The following is a 19,491-nucleotide window of genomic DNA, read 5'->3' as shown; positions in this document are numbered from 1 at the left end:
CCAACCTTCCTTCCGAGGAGTGACTGGTGGGTTTGAACCGCCAGCCTTCTGGTTAGCAGTCAAGTGCCTTAGGCACTATGCTACCAGAGCTCCCTTACAAGTGGTAGTCCTCAGGTATTGTGAAGTTCCAATATAATTATTCTTTTGCTTTTATGTTTTTCTTTAAAGGTACCAAGTCCTCTGGTTTAGGGGCCTGTGAGTGGCTTCTTGTCCTCACATGCCTGCTCTTCATCATCATGACCTTCCCTTTTTCGATCTGGTTCTGCGTAAAGGTGAGATTCCATGAGGACCCAAAAAGTAATTTCCTGATGCATCTCACTGATCACATCATGCCCACTCTCCCCTGTGTTTTCACACATGCTCTCTGCTCTGCATGGGATATCCACACCACCCCACTCACCTTCTAGGAGAGTTCTTGCTCCTTCAAGACCTTGCTCAAATGCACTGGCCTGTGAAGCCTTCCTAGACTTTCCCACAACTGTCTTTCCCTTCCCTGTACCCCTGTGTCACCTGGCTTTTACATTTGCTTTAGCATTTACTACATGTATGAACATGTGCACAGTCTGTCTCTCCTATCAGATGAAATTAGGTTAGGTCTAGTATATCTGCATCCTCTAATGCAAAGATTAGCTCAGCGTGGATCATGATGTCTACTCTTGACATTTTCCAGGAAACTTCTGAGGCAGTTTCTATAGACCATGAATGATCATAGTTGTTCACTGAGGTGGTTACACATCCCTGTACCTGAAGTGAATGAAGATATGTGTCAGTTTGGGAAGCACATGCTAAGACAGAATTAGAAGAGCAAGGGATTTATGGAGAGGTACTGTCTGAAAGATTAAAGAGAGACGGAGCCAGAGAAGACAGAGAAAGCCTTCAATGAGATCTGACACCTGAGCAATGAGGAGAAAGAAGGGTAGGACAGAAAGAACAGGAGACTGTGGTGCAGCTTGGAGAAAGCAATAATCTCAGACAGTGCACAAGGGAGCCCTGGAGCAAAGTTTTCCTAACAGGGGAGTCCCACAGCAGGCAGCAATGGCCAGGCCCTAGTTTCTGCCTTTCTCGGTCATTCGTTGGACCTCCAGGGAAAAGCATGTCCTTGACTTCAACATTAGGATGGATACAGCTGGGGCAGGATCCTCATGGCAGGATCTTTTTGTCTTTGATATGTGTGAGTAGATTTTGGTATGTGTATGAGATTTTATTCATTCAATAGTTAGTGTATTCACAGAATTGTGCAACCATTTCTACAACAATTTTAGAACATTCTGATCTCCTCAAAAAGAAATCCCTTCCCATTAGCATTCACTCCTTACTTCCTCATTCCACTAATCCCTGGCAACAACTAATCTATTTTCTTTCTGCCTCTATGGATTTACCTATTCTGGGTATTTCATATAAATGGAATCATACAATATATAGCCTTTTATTATTAGTTTTTTTTCAATTAGCATAATGTTTTCAAGGTTCATTCATGTTGTAGCATGTATTAGTACTTCATTACTTTTTAAAAGTGAATGATATTCCATTGTAGGGATATTCCACATTTTGTTTATCCATTCATTTTTTGACAGACACTGGAGTTGTTTTTAGTTTTGGGCTATTATGAACAATGCTACTATGAACATTCACGTACAAGTTTTTGGGTAGACATATATTTTCATTAATTATATACCTCAGAGTAAAATTTTTGGATCTTATGGTAACTCTATGTGTAACCTTTTGAGGAAATGCCAGACCTGTTTTCCAAAGGGCTGCACCATTTAAATTGTCACCAAAAATGTTGAGAATTTCAATTTTTCTGCATCTTCGCCAACACTTTTTATTAACTATCTTTTTTAGCTTAGCCATCCTGTTGTTGTTGTTGTCATGTGCCGTCAAGTCAGCCCTGACTCATAGCGACCCCTCCTTGGGTTTCCGAGGCAGTATCACTACGGAAGTAGGATTGCCCAACCTTCCTTCCGAGGAGTGACTGGTGGGTTTGAACCGCCAGCCATCTGGTTAGCAGGCAAGTGTCTTAGCCACTATGCTACCAGAGCATCCTAGTGGGTGCTAAATGGTATTTCGTTGTGGTTTTGATTTGCTAATGATGCTGAGCATCTTTTTATGTGCTTATTGGTCATCTGTATATCGTCTTTAGAGAAATGTCTGTTCAGATCCTTTAACCAGTTTTCAATTGGGATACTTTTCTTTTTAGTATTAAGGTTTTTTTTAAATACATATTCTGAATACTAATCCCTTATGAGATTTGATTTTCAAGTATTTTCTCCGATTCTGTGACTTTTTACTTTTTTTGATGGTGTTCTTTGATGCACAACAGTTTTTAGTTTTGTCAAAGTCCCATTTTATCTATTTTTCCTTTTGTCACTAGTGTCTTTAGTGTTTTATCTAAGAAGGTTTTGCCTAACCCAACATCATAGGGTTTAATGCTATATTTTCTTCTAAGAGTTTCATAGTTTTAGCTCTTACATTTAGATCTATTAATGAGTTTTATGTATGGTACAAGGAAGGGATCCAATTTCTTTGGCATGTGTGGATATTTTATTGTTTTAGCACTAATCTTTGCCCATTGAATTGTCTTTGTACTTGTCAAACAGCAATTGACCATAAATATGATAAAATTCATAAATTTTATTTCTAGATTTTCAGTTCTGTTCCATCAGTCAATATGCCTGTCCTTATGACAGCACCACACAGTCTTAACTGCTGTAGCTTTGTAGAAAGTGGGGAACTTAGAGTGCTCCAATCATGTTCTCATTTTTCAAGATTGTTTTGGCTATTTTGGGTCCCTGGACTTGCCAGATGAATTTTAGAATTAGCTTGTCAGTTACGGGAAAGAAGTCAAGTGGGATTGAATGTGTAGATCAAATTGAAGAGCAGTGCCAACAATGAACATGGGTATCTTTTCATTTGTATAAACAAAACAAAACAAACTCACTGTCTTCAAGTCGGATCTGACTCATAGTGACCCCTCCTTGGGTTTCCGAGGCAGTATCACTATGGAAGTAGATTGCCCAACCTTCCTCCCAAGGAGTGGCTGGTGGGTTTGAACCACCAGCCTTCTGGTTAGCAGTCAAAAGCCTTAGGCACAATGCCAATTTCTTTCCATGATTTGTAGTTTTCAGAGTATATATCCTTCTTTTGTTAGATTTTATTTTTTATTATTTTTGATGCCATTGTAAACAGAGTTTTCTTATTTCATTTTTGTATTGTTCATTACTAGTGTATAGAAATACAGTAGACTTTTTATATTGATTTTGTACCCTGAAATTTTGCTGAACTTGCTTCTTAGTTCTAATAGTTTCTCAGTGGATTTTCTAGGATTTTGTATACACATAATCATGCCATCTGCAAATATAGTTTTCTTTGTTATTTTCTAATCTGGTTGCCTTTTATTTATTTTTTCTGGCCTAATTGCCCTGGCTAGAACCTCCAGCACAATGTTGAACAGGAGTGGTGAGAACAGACATCCTTGTCTTATTCCTGATCTTTGGGGAAAAGCACTCTGCATTAATTATGTTGTTAGCTGTGAATTTTTAGTACATGCCCTTTATCAAGTTGAGGATGTTTTTTTCTAGTCGTATATTAGTGGGTGTTCTTATTATGAAATGCTGTTGGACTTTGTCAAATACTTTTTCTGCATATATTGACATGATACGGAGCTCTGGTAGCGTAGTGCCTAAGGCATTTGACTGCTAATCAGAAGGCTGGCAGTTCAAACCCACCAGCCACTCCTTGGGAGGAAGGTTGGGCACTCTACTTCCACAGTGATTCTGCCTCAGAAACCCAAGGAGGGGTCGCTATGAGTCGGGTCTAACTCGACGGCACATAACAACTGCCATGGTGTATTATATTAATTGATTTTTTTGGATCTTAGGCCAACATTGTATTCCTGGACTAAATCTCTCTTGGTCATGATGTATAGTCTTTTATTTTTTGTTTAATCCTAAATTAAGATAATTAAGAGATACTGGTCTGTAGTTTTCTTTTTCTGGTTTTGGCATAAGGGTAATATTTACGTCATAAATTGAGTTGGGAAATATTTCCTCCTCTTTTATTTTTTGGAAGAATTTATGAAGAATTGGTATTATTCTTTCTTTAAATATTTGGAAGAATTGACCAGTGAAACCATCTGGTCCTTGACTTTTCTTTTTGCAAAGTTTTAAAATCATTAATTCAGTCTTTTACTTGTTATGCATTTTTTCAGTTTTTCTTTTTCTTCTTGAGTCAGTTTTGGTAATGTGTTTCTTTCTAGAAATTTCATCTAAGTTATCTAACTGGTTGTCATACCATTGCTTATAGTATTCTCATATAATCCATTCTATTTCTGTCCATAGTGATGTCCCTTCTTTCAGTCCAGATTTTGGTAATTTGAGTTTTCTCTTTTCTTGATCAATCTACCTGAATGTTTTTCAATTTTGTTGGTATTTTTAAAGAATTAAGTTTTGGTTCCTTTTGATTTTCCTATTCTTGACTTCATTTATTTCCACTCTAACTTTTACTTCCTTGGTTAAATTTAGGTTTACTTTGCTTTTCTTTATCCAGTGTCATAAGATAAAAGGTTATATTATTGATTTGAAATCATTCTTCTTTTACACTGTAGGTATTTACAGCTATAAATTTTCCTCTAAGGACAACTTTAGCTAGATCTAATAACTTTTGGTATCTTTTATTTTTGTTTTCATTTACCTTAAAGTTCTTTCCTAATTTCCCTTAGTATTTCTTCTTTGACCCATAGGTTACTTGAAAAAGTGTGTTGTTTAATTTTCACGTTTGTTAATTTTTCAAATTTTACTGTTATTTCTAATTTCATTCATTTGTGGTCAGAGAGCATATTTTGTATGATTTCAGTCCTTTTAAGTTTATTGAGGTTTGGCTTAGTATATGGTCTATCTAGAAAATGTTCCATGTATGTTTGAGAAGAATTTGTATTCTTTTGTTATTGAGTGGAGTTTTGTGTAATGTCTGTTAAGTCTAGTTAGTTCATAGTGTTTTCCAAGCCTTTTGGATCTTGTTGATCCTATGCATAGTTGTTATCTATTAATGAAAGTGAGGGCACTGGCGTCTCCAACACTTTCCCTAGCTTTCACTCCCAGATTTGATACATCTATTGTTTTTGCTAACTGTAATGTACCGTCAAAGGTGGAAGCAGCTTGTTCATTTTCCTTTCCATTTTTTCAAGGAACACCCTTTACTTACAAAGTTAGGTGAAACCGAGACAAGTACCTTGAATCAGTCCCTCAGAGAATCTCCAGACAGGTCAAAACTGATCAACATAATTCCTTGGGATCAACAGTCTGCTCTGCTCCCTCTGGACTTGGGTCCTAACCATGAGAATGGGTGTGGCCTCTTCAAGAGCACTGCCATACCACAGAGGGTGTTGACACAACGCTAAGTAAAAATACCACACAGCTCTCCTACCATGTTTAAATCTCCTTTTTCTTGATTTAATGCTTTCTTTGGTTGTTGTAAGCATTTGACTAGTTTTCAGAGTTCTGACAAAGTTCACTCTGACAGTTTTGGCTTCCTCTCCATCTTTTTTTTGTATTTCTGTGGAAAGATGGACCCTTGGAGCTCTCTATCATTTTCATTAATGTCATTCTCTAAATATACCTTTAGAACCTTAAGTAGAACCTTTTTTCCATTCTCAAAATAAAAGATTTTTGATACCTAGGATCATTCTGATGGCAAAGCTTTTTGAATACTTTCTTTTTCATTCTTAGAGTGATCTGAAAGTCTTAAATTTCCCTTTAGGTTGTACAGGAGTATGAGAGAGTAATTATATTTCGACTAGGACATCTGCTACCTGGAAGAGCCAAAGGCCCTGGTAAGAAACACCTTTTTACCTCTATAAACTTGCCAATTTCTTTTATCCATGCATACTTGTAATATGGATGTCATATTGCATGAGGTATATTGATTCATGAGATCTGTTTCTTTCTTTTTCTTATTGAGTTGAAAATATACATACCAAAACATTTGCTAAAATAACTTCCACATTTATAATTCAATGAGATTGATTCCACTTTTAATGTTGTGCCACCATTATTGCTATCTTTTTCCAAAATATTCTACCACCATTAACATAAAGTCAATGTTGCCCTAAATAAAACTTCCCTTCCCTTCTCCATCTCACCCCTGGTAATCATTAATAATCTTTGGTTTCTAGAAATTTGTTTATTTCATATAAATGAGATTATATAGTGTTTGTACTTTTGTGACTGACTTATTTTGCTTAGCAAAATGTTTTCAGGTTTCATCCATGTGTGGTATATATCAGGACTCCATTGCTATCTATAGCTGCATAATATTCCATTGTATGTATATACCACAAGACAGCTGCATTTTAATATTTTGCTTTTAACACAGGCTATTAAGATATTCTTCAGAGACTATTGCTACTAGATCATAGGTGGCAAGATAGAGGGTGCATGTAGAGAGCTCACATACTGGGGCCAGGATGGCTATAGTTCCCAGTAGGTCTGGGTCTGGTTTAAGAAATTGTAAATGGTCAGAGTCCTGTGAATTCTCAGAGCAAAGATAAACTAGTTCAGAGTCAAGGACAAACTATGGGTGATGGGCAAAGTTCAGCATCCAAGTAGTAAACTGTCATTTAATTGATAAAATTTAAGAAGCATGGATGAAGCATTTTCTGTGTCTCAAACACTATGCTAACTACCAGGGATATGAAGATGGATGAATGAGACATGGTCTCTGATCTCTATGACCTTAAACTTTGGAGCAGTTGGTGTCCAGATGTCCAAGCTGATTATGGACAATAGACAGAAGTATGGCTAGTCTGAAAAGTCTAGTAGTTGGAGTTTGGAGATCCAAGCCTGGAAGGAAGTCATGACAAAGATCAAAGTCTAAATATGCATATGTCTGAGTTCCAAGCCAGACCTATAGAAACAGGCAGAGAATAGAGACCAGACTACCAAAGACCAAACTCGCTGTTGTCAAGTTGATTCTAACTCATAGTGACCCCTATTGGATTTCCAAGGCTATAAATCTTTATGGAAGTAGATTGCCTCATCTTTGTTCCACAGAGCAGCTTATGGGTTTGAACTGCTGACCTGGTTAGCAGCCAAATGTCTTACCCACTATACCATCAGAGCTCCTTCAGAGGCCAGAGGAGGAGACATAAATCAGAGTTTGAGGATCCCAAACCAAAAGAAAAAAAAAAAAAAAAAAAAAAAAAGTACTGCCGTCGAGTTGGATCCGACTCATAGTGACCCCTCCTTGGGTTTCTGAGGCAATATCACTACGGAAGTAGATTGCCCAACCTTCCTTCTGAGGAGTGGCTGGTGGGTTTGAACTGCCAGTCTTCTAGTTAGCAGTCAACTGCCTTAGGCATTATGCCACCAGCGCTCCCAACCAACAGATTGGACCTCACAAAAGTTGAACCAGACCCTGTAGTTTCAGAACATGGACTGTGGCTCTGGCCAGATTTTCAGCAGCCTTCTGGATTGTGTTGTTGTTGTTATGTGCCATCGAGGCGGCCCCGACTCATAGCGACCCCTCCTTGGGTTTCCGAGGCAGTATCACTAAAGAAGTAGGATTGCCCAACCTTCCTTCTGAGGAGTGGCTGGTGGGTTTGAACCGCCAGCCTTCTGGTTAGCAGTCAATTGCCTTGGGCACTATGCTACCAGAGCTCCTGCCTTCTGGATTAGTGCCAAGAAAGTCTAGTAACTAGGTTGCTCCTCAGAGAGAGCCTGGACTCTGGGAGGTGGTATGGTTCCAACAAACTTTTGACTCCTTGCAGGACCCCACAAAATTCAACTGACTTTCAGGAAATCTCAACAGATCAATCTACAAACATGTTTTGCACATTGACCATAATACATTTTGATGAGCAGGTGAAGACTAACTAGCTCAATATCACAATATTGCCATTCTGATTACTCTGGGTCTCACAGTTTAAGAAATATGACTTGGAGGTTGCTGACTCTAAAGTTTGTTACTTAAATATACTAGTGATCCAACAGCAATTTTACAGAGCACCTAAAAGGCACTCAATCAGGCACTGATATTAATAGTAGTGCATAAAACACTCTACATAAGGAGCTCAGATCTAGTGAAGGATACAAGACGTGGAACCTGAGATCTAGAGGTGTCAACTCTGTGCCTAAAATGACCCCAGTTTGCTAGGGATAATACCCGCTTATATCTGTTGTCCTGGAATAAATTGTTTAAACTTCAAAGTTGTCCCAGATTGAACAACATATTATATAGTAACCTTAACTACAACAAACACATTGTGAGGATGGAGGTGGAATGGCCCAATGGTCCATGTGTAGTTAGAGGCTAAGAAAAACAATGTAATTTGCAAGCTATTGCTGAAAACGTAAACTCCAAACAGTTTCCATGATAGACATTCACTTGTTATTGCTTCCTCCCCCTTACCTAGGCCTTTTCTTCTTTCTGCCCTGCCTGGATACATACCACAAGGTTGACCTTCGTCTCCAAACCCTGGAGATACCCTTTCACGAGGTAAGCCAAATGTTAGGATTTTTTTTTTCCCCCTCTACTTTATCAATTCTTTTTTTTTCTCTATACTTGTTGATTTTTGAAACCTAGCTAACAACTCTGGCCTAGGGCAAAATAACTATTTATGCTCAAAAGCAGACATGAAAAGTATAGATAACATTCAGAGATTTTTCTATTAGTGTCTCAGATTTATAAGCCTCTCCTAAATTGTCTCTCACTTTTGTGTAGAGGTTTTTTTCACTTTTTTTTTTTTGGTTAATAGATATGTAAACAGAAACTATTTAAAATCGTAGGTTTATTTTAGAATGTAAAATGAAGCCAAAAGAAGAAATAAAACTTACCCCTAATCCTACTATCCAAAAATACTTGTTGATAGTTTGGAGTGTTTCCTTTCAGACTTTTCTATATTCGTGGTTATTTTTACAGATGGGTATATATATATTGTACCATACATACTATTTTGTAACATGCCTTTTTTATTGCACAACCTATTGTGATAATCTTTTCTTATACTAGCCATACTTCTTTATTTTGGGAGCCCTGGTAGTGTAGTGCCTAAGGCACTTGACTGCTAACCAGAAGGCTGGCGGTTCAAACCCACCAGCCTCTCCTTGGAAGGAAGGTAGGGCAATCTACTTCCATAGTGATACCACCTCAGAAACTCAAGGAGGGGTCATTGTGAGTTGGGTCTGACTGACGGCACATAGTAACACAACAACTCCTTCATTTGAATGGCCACTGAGTATTTCATTGTATGGATGTATCACAATTTACTAAATTCCCTATTGTGAGATTGTTTCTAATTTTTGAATTCTAATACAGTACTATGAATAACATCCTTGTAAGTAAATTTCGTAAACCCTTAAAATATTTTCTTGTGATAAATTTTTAAAAATGGAAGTATTGGGAGCATGAATCTTCTTAGGGTTTTGATGTGTGTTGCCAAAATAATCCTCTAGTGTATACTCCAGTGAGCAGTACATTAGAGTGTACATTATTGTTTCCCCAGAAAGTGCTTTTCTTTTAGATTTTGTTGTTGTTGTTGTTGGCATCAGTTTAAAAAAGACCTGATAGAAAATCAACTGAACTTTTTCATACAAGTTTTTTCCTGATTTTTCTTTTACAAAAGGATTTGTAACAAGATTCCTTTAAACTATGAGTTCTTTAGAATAAAAACTAATACTTAAAAAAAAAGTGTACTTTGAATAAAGGGTGGGCCAATTATTCCCCTTTTTTGCTTGCTATCATCTTACTCTGAGAAAATTCCCTTTAATACATTTAGCTCCTCTATCCTTACATGGGAAAGGAGCCCAAAAAATCAAACTGTCATCCAAACTTTTTTCTGCCTAGGTTGTGACCAAAGACATGTTTATAATGGAGATAGATGCCATTTGCTACTACCGAATGGAAAATGCTTCTCTCCTGCTGAACAGTCTTGCTCATGTGTCCAAAGCTGTCCAATTCCTTGTGCAAACCACCATGAAACGTCTCCTAGCACATCGAACTCTCACTGAAATTCTTCTAGAGAGAAAGAGCATTGCCCAAGATGTGAAGGTATTTAGATAGATTTGGAGTTGGATATGTCAAAAATATCTCCTTTATCCTTTAGTCATTAGCTCATTGGCCATTTATTGAACTTTCCATGTGCCAGGCATTCACTGTTAAAGGTGTCAGTCCCTTAAAGAAATGCTTATGGCTAAGCAAGGGGAGATAGACTTGTAAGCAAATAACAGTGTTAAAGGGGCTCTGATAAGAGGTGATAACAGAACAACACAAAGCAGTGTGGTCAACAACATAGAGGAGCAGAGAGGAAAGCATTTAACATTAACTAATAATACATAGGGAGTTCTAGTAGTGTCGTGCCTAAGGCACTTGACTGCTAACCAGAAGGCTGGAGGTTCAAACCCACCAGCCACTCCTCAGAAGGAAGGTTGGGCAATCTACTTCCATAGTGATACCACCTCAGAAACCCAAGGAGGGGTTGCTATGAGTCGGGTCTGATTTGATGACACATAACAACAACAATAATACATAAAACACATTTCTAAGGGTTGACAATAACTCTTAACATTTTACAAATTACCCATCTACTAACTGGTGCCTGACCAAATTTGAGCAGTGGCCAAAATGACCCTGAGTCAGTCATAGTCACCAGTCTAGCACAGGTCAGTCACTCATTGCCAGTTTTTGCTCTCAAGCCTACCCTAGGGACTTTAGATTCATTGTAAGCACATACATAGTGGTGGAGATAGGAGTTGGCTGGGGTGATGGAGGTTTGTAGCTGAACAGGAGAGGTTGGTGGTATCTAAAGATGGTAATACATGGTTCATGAGAGCTTTCTTTGGGGAAGCATAGTGTGTGCAAAGTTAAAGAATGATTAATTTCTGCAAAAAGGACATGGGGTGGGGGAGTGGCATCCTCCTCTGACCTCCCCTAACTTCATGAGAGGGAGAAAGAATCACCATCAGCAGTCCAAGTCTTATTCCTATGAGGCCAGTCATGATGCCACCCATAGCCTTTTTATCAGTTGTGACCATCCCTCCCATGGCACTCACTACTTCTCTGCTGGGTTCAATAATTAGTTACCATGGCTACACAGAACTCACAGACAGTACTGATGATTATGGGGTTTGTTCGGGAAGTAACAGGTTACAATTCAGGTTCAGGAACACTCAGGATACAGTTCTTCAATCAGGACAGCCTCCCCTCTGCCATGCCCATGGGTGCACTTCTATTTGGCCCTAGGCTTTTCGGTCTGGCATCCGCCTTGCTGGGGCAAGTGTTACAAAGCTCTTTTAGCTCTGCTGGTAAGTGCATCTAAGTGTACCCTACTCTGCTAGCAAGTCTCCTGCCCAAAGGCACTCAGCTTTCTTGCTCCATGGGCCGAAAGCCTGCCACTCTGTATCGTGTCAGCTCTCAGTTCTGCTGTCCCTGCTGCTGCCATCTCTCAGCTGGTCTCTCTGCTGCCTCTCTGTCAAGGAGGTCCAGTGCAGGGATCTCAGATCCAAGGACATGCTCCACTCTACCTCTACCTCTTCTCTCTTGATAGCAGTGAGATCTCCCTTTTTGGTATCTAGAAGGGCTCATTTTAAGCCTAGCAAGATGACAAAGCTGGCCAATCCCCACATTAGGGTTCTATATGCTTTATTTGCATGGTCCCACCCCCACAAGGGCACCATATACCCTATTTACATTACTAACAAGCTATCCATACCAGTCAGTGGACAAAAAGCACCTTACATTTGCATAGTTCTACCTAGTAATCCTGTGGGAATCACAAAGACCAGGGCTAGAAGAGCCACAGTGAATAATTAATTATACCACAACTTCAAATAACATGTACAAATTTAAAAAAAAAAGAAAAAAGGTAAGATGTCACAGACCCTTTCATGATCAGACCAAATCAATTGTCTAGAACTGCCTCATAAGAATGTCACCTAGCCCACAAACAGCAAGCTCAGCACTGCACCCACAGCCAGGCTAGGAGTCTGCTCCTTACCCAGACGAGGTGGCAAGAGATATTAGAAGAGAGATGAGAACAAAGCCGGGTTCCGGACAACTGGCCAGTCCAACGGTATTACCACCAAGGACATAACCTCTACCACTGAGGCCGTGGAGGGACCCTGGCCCAGAGATGAGGAGGTTCTATGTCATATCTAACTGAAAAGAGAATCCCAAATGGTGGACATTAAGAAAGCAAAGGCATTGAGAATGATTGTGCCTCCACTGTCACTAATCTGAGAAAATGAAGTATCCAAATATTTGTGACTTCCTCCAATTTGTTACTGGTAAAACTGGGATTAGCATCCTGGTGGGAAAGGGACAAAATTGGACAGAAACATAATGTGGAAGTGAGAAGAAGTTAGCAGAGGGGGTTGCTGCTCTGGAATGTCTCAAGTGTAACCCCACTTGTCTCCCTCCTCTCCCCACTGCTCATCCCTCTCCATGAAAGGATAAAGCCCAGCCAGACTCCCAAGCATGAAATTCAAGTCTTCCCTTGTGACAATGCATTATAACTTATGTATGTAGACATTTGTCTTCCCAGATTATGAAACCTGCAAAGGCAGGGGTCACATTTCATTTATCATTGTCCTCCGCACCGTCACAGGGGTTGTCACACTGAGCACATAATGTTTCGTGGATGAAAGGATAAATGGCTCAGCTGCTCTAGCCTCACCTCTTGCCACCCACCTGAAACCCAATAAAGTAAAAACTATTTCCCCCACCCTGGTACCCAGATGGGAATAGATAAGTAAACTAAATTACTCCCAACTATTTCCCCACCCTCTTAAGACAGATAATTAGATAAGACCCCCTCCCCCATGGGAATAGATAGTTGTTGTTATGTGCTGTTGGACCCAATTCATAGTGACCCCCTCCTTGGGTTTCCGACTCATAGTGAGGCCTCCGGAGGCAGTATCACTACAGAAGTAGATTGCCCCATCTTCCTTCCGAGGAGTGGCTGGTGGGTTTGAAGGAGTGGCTGGTGGGTTTGAAGGAGTGGCTGGTGGGTTTGAACGGCCAGCCTTCTGGTTAGCAGTCAAGTGCCTTAGCCACTATGCTACCAGAGCTCCCATGGGAATAGATAAGTAAACTAAATTACCCCCCAACTATTTCTCCACCCCAGACAGATGAGTATTCAGTTTCTTAAAGAACTGAATGGAAGGAAAACATTCTTTCTTGCAGGTGATAGTATCTTAGAAAACAACTTGTAAATTAACTCTAAAATTAACTCTGGCCCAGGGACATGCAGACATGTGCAGTAGGGCAGGGAACTGACCCTCTCTCCTCTGCCCAAGCCCCTATTAACTGATGATTACAGGAAGCTGGTGTGACTCATCCCCTCCAGGCACAATTGTCACCCATTTCACGTTCATGCCCCAAATTCCTCAACCTTTTGTGAATATGCACAACCTCCTCTCCTGAAACCTACAAAAACTTTATTTCCATGGCATCTGGGGGAGTCAGATCTGGGTACTGAACTACCCCTATTTCTTGCATTGCTGCTTTGCCATAAATAATCTCTCTCTCAATCTCAGTGTGTAAACTGTTTTGGCCTGACTGCACACCAGGCAGGGACCCGCATTTGGTCCTATAACACACCCTCCCCACCAGTGTATTTTCTACTCCAGCCTACTTAGCATCCTATGGCATTCTGCACTTTTTTGCTTCTGTGCCTCTCCTTATGCTGTTTTCTTTGTATGGAAACTTACCTTTTCTCCACAAGCAAATCTTCTGTGTTCTTTAAGATGCCACCTCCTCCATGACATCTTGATCAACATTACTTTCTCTCACCACCCCCCCTTCTCAGGGACTGCACTAAGCTTGCTCTTTATCTAGCCACTAAGAAACTGTCAGAAAATAAGCTAAAAAAGAAAAGAGTATAGATCCACAGGAGGGCTGCCTGCCTCTCCTTTCCCGAACCACAGTTCATTTTCTTCCCCTTGTGTTTCCAAATTCCATCATGGAGGGGTGGGAAGGACTGGGAAGCAGGGAGAATCTGATGCCACCTAGCAATCAGGAAGTGGAGGGACCCTATAGATGAAAACATCTGCCCTCTCCCTGCCATTTGGAGGAGAGACTAGAGCATCTGGTGTCTGATAAGTGCATTTATAATAAGCTTAACATAACCATCTGTATTACCTTCCTATTGCTGTTCTTCTAACAAATTACCACTCATTTGGTGGCTGAAAACAACACATATTAGTCTCATAATTTTGGAGGTCAGAAGGCCAAAATCAGTTTCCCTGGGCTCAAGTCAAAGTGCCAAAAGGGCTTGTTTCTTCAGAGAGGAGAATCCACTTCCTTGTCTTTTTCACCTTCTGTGTTGTTGTTGTTATGTGCCATCGAGTCGGCCCCGACTCATAGCGACCCCTCCTTGGGTTTCCGAGGCAGTATCACTACGGAAGTAGGATTGCCCAACCTTCCTTCCGAGGAGTGGCTGGTGGGTTTGAACCACCAGCCTTCTGGTTAGCTGTCAAGTGCTTTTAGCCACTATGCTACCAGAGCTCCCTTTCACCTTCTAGGGCCTGCTTATTCCTTGGCTTGTGGCTCCTTCTTCTATCTTCAAAGCGCACACTCCCATCTCTGTTTCTGTCATCACATCGCCTTCTTCTCTTCTGTAGTCAAGTCTCCCTTTGTTTCCCTCTTAAAAGAACACTCATGATTACATTTAGGGCCCACCAGGAATATCCAAGGTATTCTCCCAATCTCAAGATCCATTAATTTAATCACATCTCTGCAAAATCACTTTTACCCTAAAAGGAAACATTCACAGGTTCCAGGCATTAGGACCCGGATATCTTTGATAACTCTTTGCAAGCTACTGTGAAGTTAAACAGAACAAAACCTGGGAGTAATGGCCTTTCAATAGAAATATTTTTCCCTAGAATAGAACAAAGGCCTTTGTACATAGGGACATTCTACTCCCTTCTGCAAGTGCTCACTGACATCTGAACTATTTCTTCCTCAGGTCGCCTTGGATTCAGTTACCTGTATTTGGGGAATCAAAGTGGAGAGAACAGAAATGTGGGTAGGACATTAGCAAAGAAGAAAAATGTGATAAAGGGAGATATTTTGGTTGCATTTAAAATAATTTTCATTTTACCAATTCTTTTAATTGAATGCGTACAATAGCCACATTAGGAAAAATTTGGAAAAAAGAGAAAAAAAATGACCTAATATCTTTAGCCATAACGTAACCACTGTTAACATTTGGGCAAATTATTTTCATGTTTTTTTCTCTATACATTAAAAAAATACTTTTTTTTTGAGATTAAATTCACATAACATTCAGAGTTGTGCCACTATCTCCACAATCAATTCCAGAACATTTTAATCATCTCAAAAGAAACCCTGTGCTCATTAAACAGTCACCAAGTCCTCCCCCCTTGAAGCCCCTGGCAATGACCAGTCTTCTTCCATCTCTCTGGAGTTGCCTACTGTGGACATTTCATATAAATTAAATCACAAAATATGTGTCTTTTTGTGTCTGGCTTCTGTCACATAGTATAATATTTTCAGAGTTCATCCATGTTGTAGCATGTAACAGTACTTCATTCTTTTTCAGGTTGAATAGTATTCGATTACAAGTATATACTACATTATGTTAATCCATTCATCAATTTATTTACATTTGGGTTCTTTCCAGTTTGGGGGTATTATGAATAACGCTGCTATGAACATTCACAAAGAAGTTTCTGTGTAGACAGGTGTTTTCAACTTTCTGGTATATATACCTAGGAGTAAAATTGCTGGGTCATATGGTAACGCTAAGTTTAACTTTTTGAGGAACTGCCAAACTGTTTTTCCATGTATGCATTTTCACAGTTATTCAGGGTATACATACAATTTTTAATCTTTATGCAATATATCAAGTATTGTTCCTATTTGGTCACTTCTACGCTTTTCCAAGGGAGCTCTGGTAGCACGGTGCCTAAGGCACTTGACTGCTAACCAGAAGGCTGGTGGTTCAAAACCACCAGCCACTCCTCGGAAGGAAGGTTGGGCAATCTACTTCCATAGTGATACTGCCTTGGAAACCCTAGGAGGGGTCGCTATGAGTCGGGTCTGACTCGACGGCACACAACAACAACAACAACCACCCTTTTCCAAATCAATTCCTCCTCACTTTTATAAACTTAGATGAGTTCCTCTTATTATTAATAGCATGACTCTTGAAAGCTGTTTTTTCATTATTTGAATTTAATAGTTGGGATTCAGATTAAACTCTAACTAGGAAAAATCATCACAACCTATCAACACAAAATTTGTGTGCTTATGAGGAGAGAACCACATAGAAGTGGGTAGCTTCAACTCTACGTTAACACAAATTAGCATTTGAGGCATCTACCCTTGAGATGTTCTCTGTGTACCTTCTACCTTAGAGGTCTAAGGAAGCACACTGTTAAATCCGAGTTTGCTACACGTCATGAAACACTAGTAGAAAAGTTTGCAACTCTGTATGAAAGCCATGGCTATTATAAACCCACATGCCCATGCTGTTCTTCCCTTTTCAGTAAGGATGTGAGGTTGCCAGCTGGGCTTCAGCACTCACTGGCTGTGGAAGCAGAAGCTCAAAGACAAGCCAAAGTGCGGGTGAGCCAGCACTGAGCACTCAGTTCTCCCACCGACACTGCTCTTTGAGGGGGCAGAGGATCCACAAGAAAGCCCGCTTATGGAGAACACGTCCCCTTTGCTTCCTCACTTCCCATTTGCCTGGCCCAATGAAAGGACTCTGGCTTGTGTCCTCACTACTCAACTAAAATTGCTCTCTTAATGTATGATACACTAGCTAGCTTCCTAACTGACTAATGCATAGACCTCTTTTCATGTTATATCCCCTCTGAAGCAATGGATAACAGCCACAACCTCTATCTTCCTTACTCTCTTTACTTAAAGACAGCCTCTGCTCTTTATTCTTCTCTCACTTGGGCATCTTTCCTGGGTAATCACTTCTAGATTAATGATATCCAGGCCTATATCCCTAGCTCTATGTTTAAAGGACTCTGGAGGGACAAGCTCTGGAGGGACAGTCATGATTAGGGCCCCAAACTCTTACAAGGCCAGGGTCAAGAGAATGCTGTGCTATCCACAGCCTCTATTCAAGTATGCCAGTGAGAAGTACAGATCTGATTGCCAGCAGCAACTGAGGTTTGAGGTGTGGGTGGGGTGGCATGTTGCAAAGAGAGAAAAGAGGAATGAAGGGGAGGCAGATTATCTCTCAAAGAACAGAAAGCAGGTAAAGAAACAACCCCTAGCCACGTAAGGAGGGTCAATAACTCTGGGGCAGTCAGGGGTGATGGAAGGAAGGAGGAGATAAGGTGGTCCTCTGGGCAGAGTGCCTTCTAGATTGCTGAGCCTAGTCCCTTTTTTCACTTTAAGGTGGCATCTGGGTGGTTGACACTTTATCTTCTTATTTTTGCCCAGGATGAGAGCTACCCTTTCATGATTCCATGCCTTTGCTAGAAATGCTGGCTGAATTTTTTTCTAAATGGCAAAATCCTACTAATCTTTAAAGGCTCACCACACATAATTAATAACACACATAACACTTGATTCATCCTTGTCAGGATCCTTAACAAAATCTGCCTTAAATATTGATCAATAGTATAATCTCTCTCCCTAGATCAAAATCCTTGAGAAAAAAGATTGAGTCTCTTCTCCCTAACCTCGTGTGCTTAACTGTGCCTGCCACAGTAGATGCTTAATGTTTGTTAAGTCACACTGATTAAAAGCTTCATGGAACGAATAAGAAAAATCATTTTTCTTTTTTCATATCTGTTCTCTAGATGATTGCTGCGGAAGGGGAGAAGGCTGCCTCAGAGTCCCTGAGGATGGCGGCTGAGATCCTATCAGGCACCCCCGCCGCCGTTCAGCTTCGATACCTCCACACCCTTCAGTCTTTGTCCACAGAGAAACCTTCCACTGTGGTTTTACCTTTGCCATTTGACCTGCTAAACTGCTTGTCTTCTCCCAGCAATAGAACTCAAGGAAGCATCCCCCTTCCAAATCTTTCAAAACCTGTTGAGCCACTGAATCCTAAAAAGAAAGACTCTCCCATGTTATAGGGAAGACCATATAAAAACTACATCACTGAGTGAGGCACTCTGTTCTCTCTTCCTGCCCTTTCTTTCATGTGAAGTGCTATATGGGAGTACAATGCAGCAACACTTGAGAAGACAGTGAAATGATATAATGACAGAAAAGCCATGTAATAAGTTTAGGGGTATTATCCACGGGGAAGTGCCTCAGACAAAATTCTACTTTGGAAATAATTTTGAGTCTATAATTTTACAAGTATGAGTTATGTCTAAAATGTTCATTCTTAAATTAACAGATTTGACTTCTGATGATGTAGCTCAAATGTCCTTTTCCCTATAGGCCCTCTGTCCCCTTTGGCAATGTCTTTGCTGCTTTCAGGGCCCTTCCTACATGCCTCTGTCCTTGTGCTTGTCACACTTTATTATAATCATGTCCTTAAGATTAAGGCTTCTGCCCAAATATACTATGAACTCCTCAAAGGCAAGCCTTTGCCCCCTGCCCTACCACCATAATCCTCACACTTATATCAACCTTGATACTTATACCACAGTAATACTTCAGTGTTGCTGAGTGAATGGAAAACAAGATGTGCTCTGGTTGGATGTAAAAGTGACACCTAATTAAAGAATTTAAAAATAATTCTTCTTATAGAGCCTTCTTTTTTAACCAGAAAATTAAAGGGCTTTTTTTTTTTTTTTTTTTAACTTGATGTATGTTATTTAAAATCTTAGAAGAATTACTATAATTACAGAATGAGAGTAAATGTGTTTTCAGTATGGAATTTACCAGTTTGCTTATTCCTTCTAAAGGTAATAATATCATATGAACTATATATTCTTTTCTTGGACAGATAGATATTCCTGTACATAGATATATTCTTACAATTGAAATCTTATTTTCCCATTAATTTGCCTTATACAATAAAAATGTGTACTTCACTATTGGGTCATTTCTCTTCCCTTCAAGCTGCCCCTTTACTCTTCATGTTATTTGATGTTATTATTTACATTGGAGATGTGTTCCTGCTATCCTCAGCAGGAAGGTAAAATTTTTCATAAAAACACCTATAAAGTGTTTCTGGTTTGGAATGTTAGCCCATAAAAGCCTTTTTAACATTATTTCAGTGATGAAATGCATTCTGTGCTCTTAACAATGGGCCTAATGACTTTTGTTGTACTTTGTCTGTTGAAGACAGCCTGTTTTCTCACTATGTAATAGAAATAAGGCTCAAGACCAAAGATACTTTGTGTATCCTATTATCCCTCAATCACCTCACATACTTTCTCTTTTGCCTTTCTTCCCTGCCTTCCTCCCAATCTCCCCCAATAAATAAATAAATAAATAGCAAGCACAAAATATCCCCAGCAGTATATTGCAAAATGATGCCAATCTTAGGGCTATCTTCTGTCATTTATCTCTAGGCTACTACCTTGCTCTCACCTCCATCCACAGCTGAGAATA

At 39.9% G+C, this 19,491-nt stretch overlaps 1 protein-coding gene across 1 annotated transcript in view; it reads left to right on the top strand.

Moving 5' to 3' along the window:
- NPHS2 (NPHS2 stomatin family member, podocin) overlaps positions 1–18,056 on the top strand; it is a 22,414-nt gene extending 4,358 nt beyond the window's left edge. Inside the window, exons 2-8 of the mRNA XM_007937630.2 lie at positions 169–272; positions 5,755–5,827; positions 8,408–8,490; positions 9,838–10,041; positions 14,960–15,015; positions 16,506–16,584; positions 17,778–18,056. Of these exons, the coding sequence (XP_007935821.1) occupies positions 169–272; positions 5,755–5,827; positions 8,408–8,490; positions 9,838–10,041; positions 14,960–15,015; positions 16,506–16,584; positions 17,778–18,056 (878 nt within the window). The remainder of the gene's footprint in view (positions 1–168; positions 273–5,754; positions 5,828–8,407; positions 8,491–9,837; positions 10,042–14,959; positions 15,016–16,505; positions 16,585–17,777) is intronic.
- The last annotated feature ends 1,435 nt before the right edge of the window (positions 18,057–19,491 follow it).

Source organism: Orycteropus afer, unplaced genomic scaffold (genome assembly GCF_000298275.1).
Source record: "Orycteropus afer afer isolate SDZICR_OR568_19922 unplaced genomic scaffold, OryAfe1.0 scaffold00043, whole genome shotgun sequence".
In the NCBI taxonomy this organism is placed as follows: domain Eukaryota; kingdom Metazoa; phylum Chordata; class Mammalia; order Tubulidentata; family Orycteropodidae; genus Orycteropus; species Orycteropus afer.
Note: the sequence above shows the minus strand (reverse complement) of the source record. Positions and strands in the feature narration are given on the sequence as shown.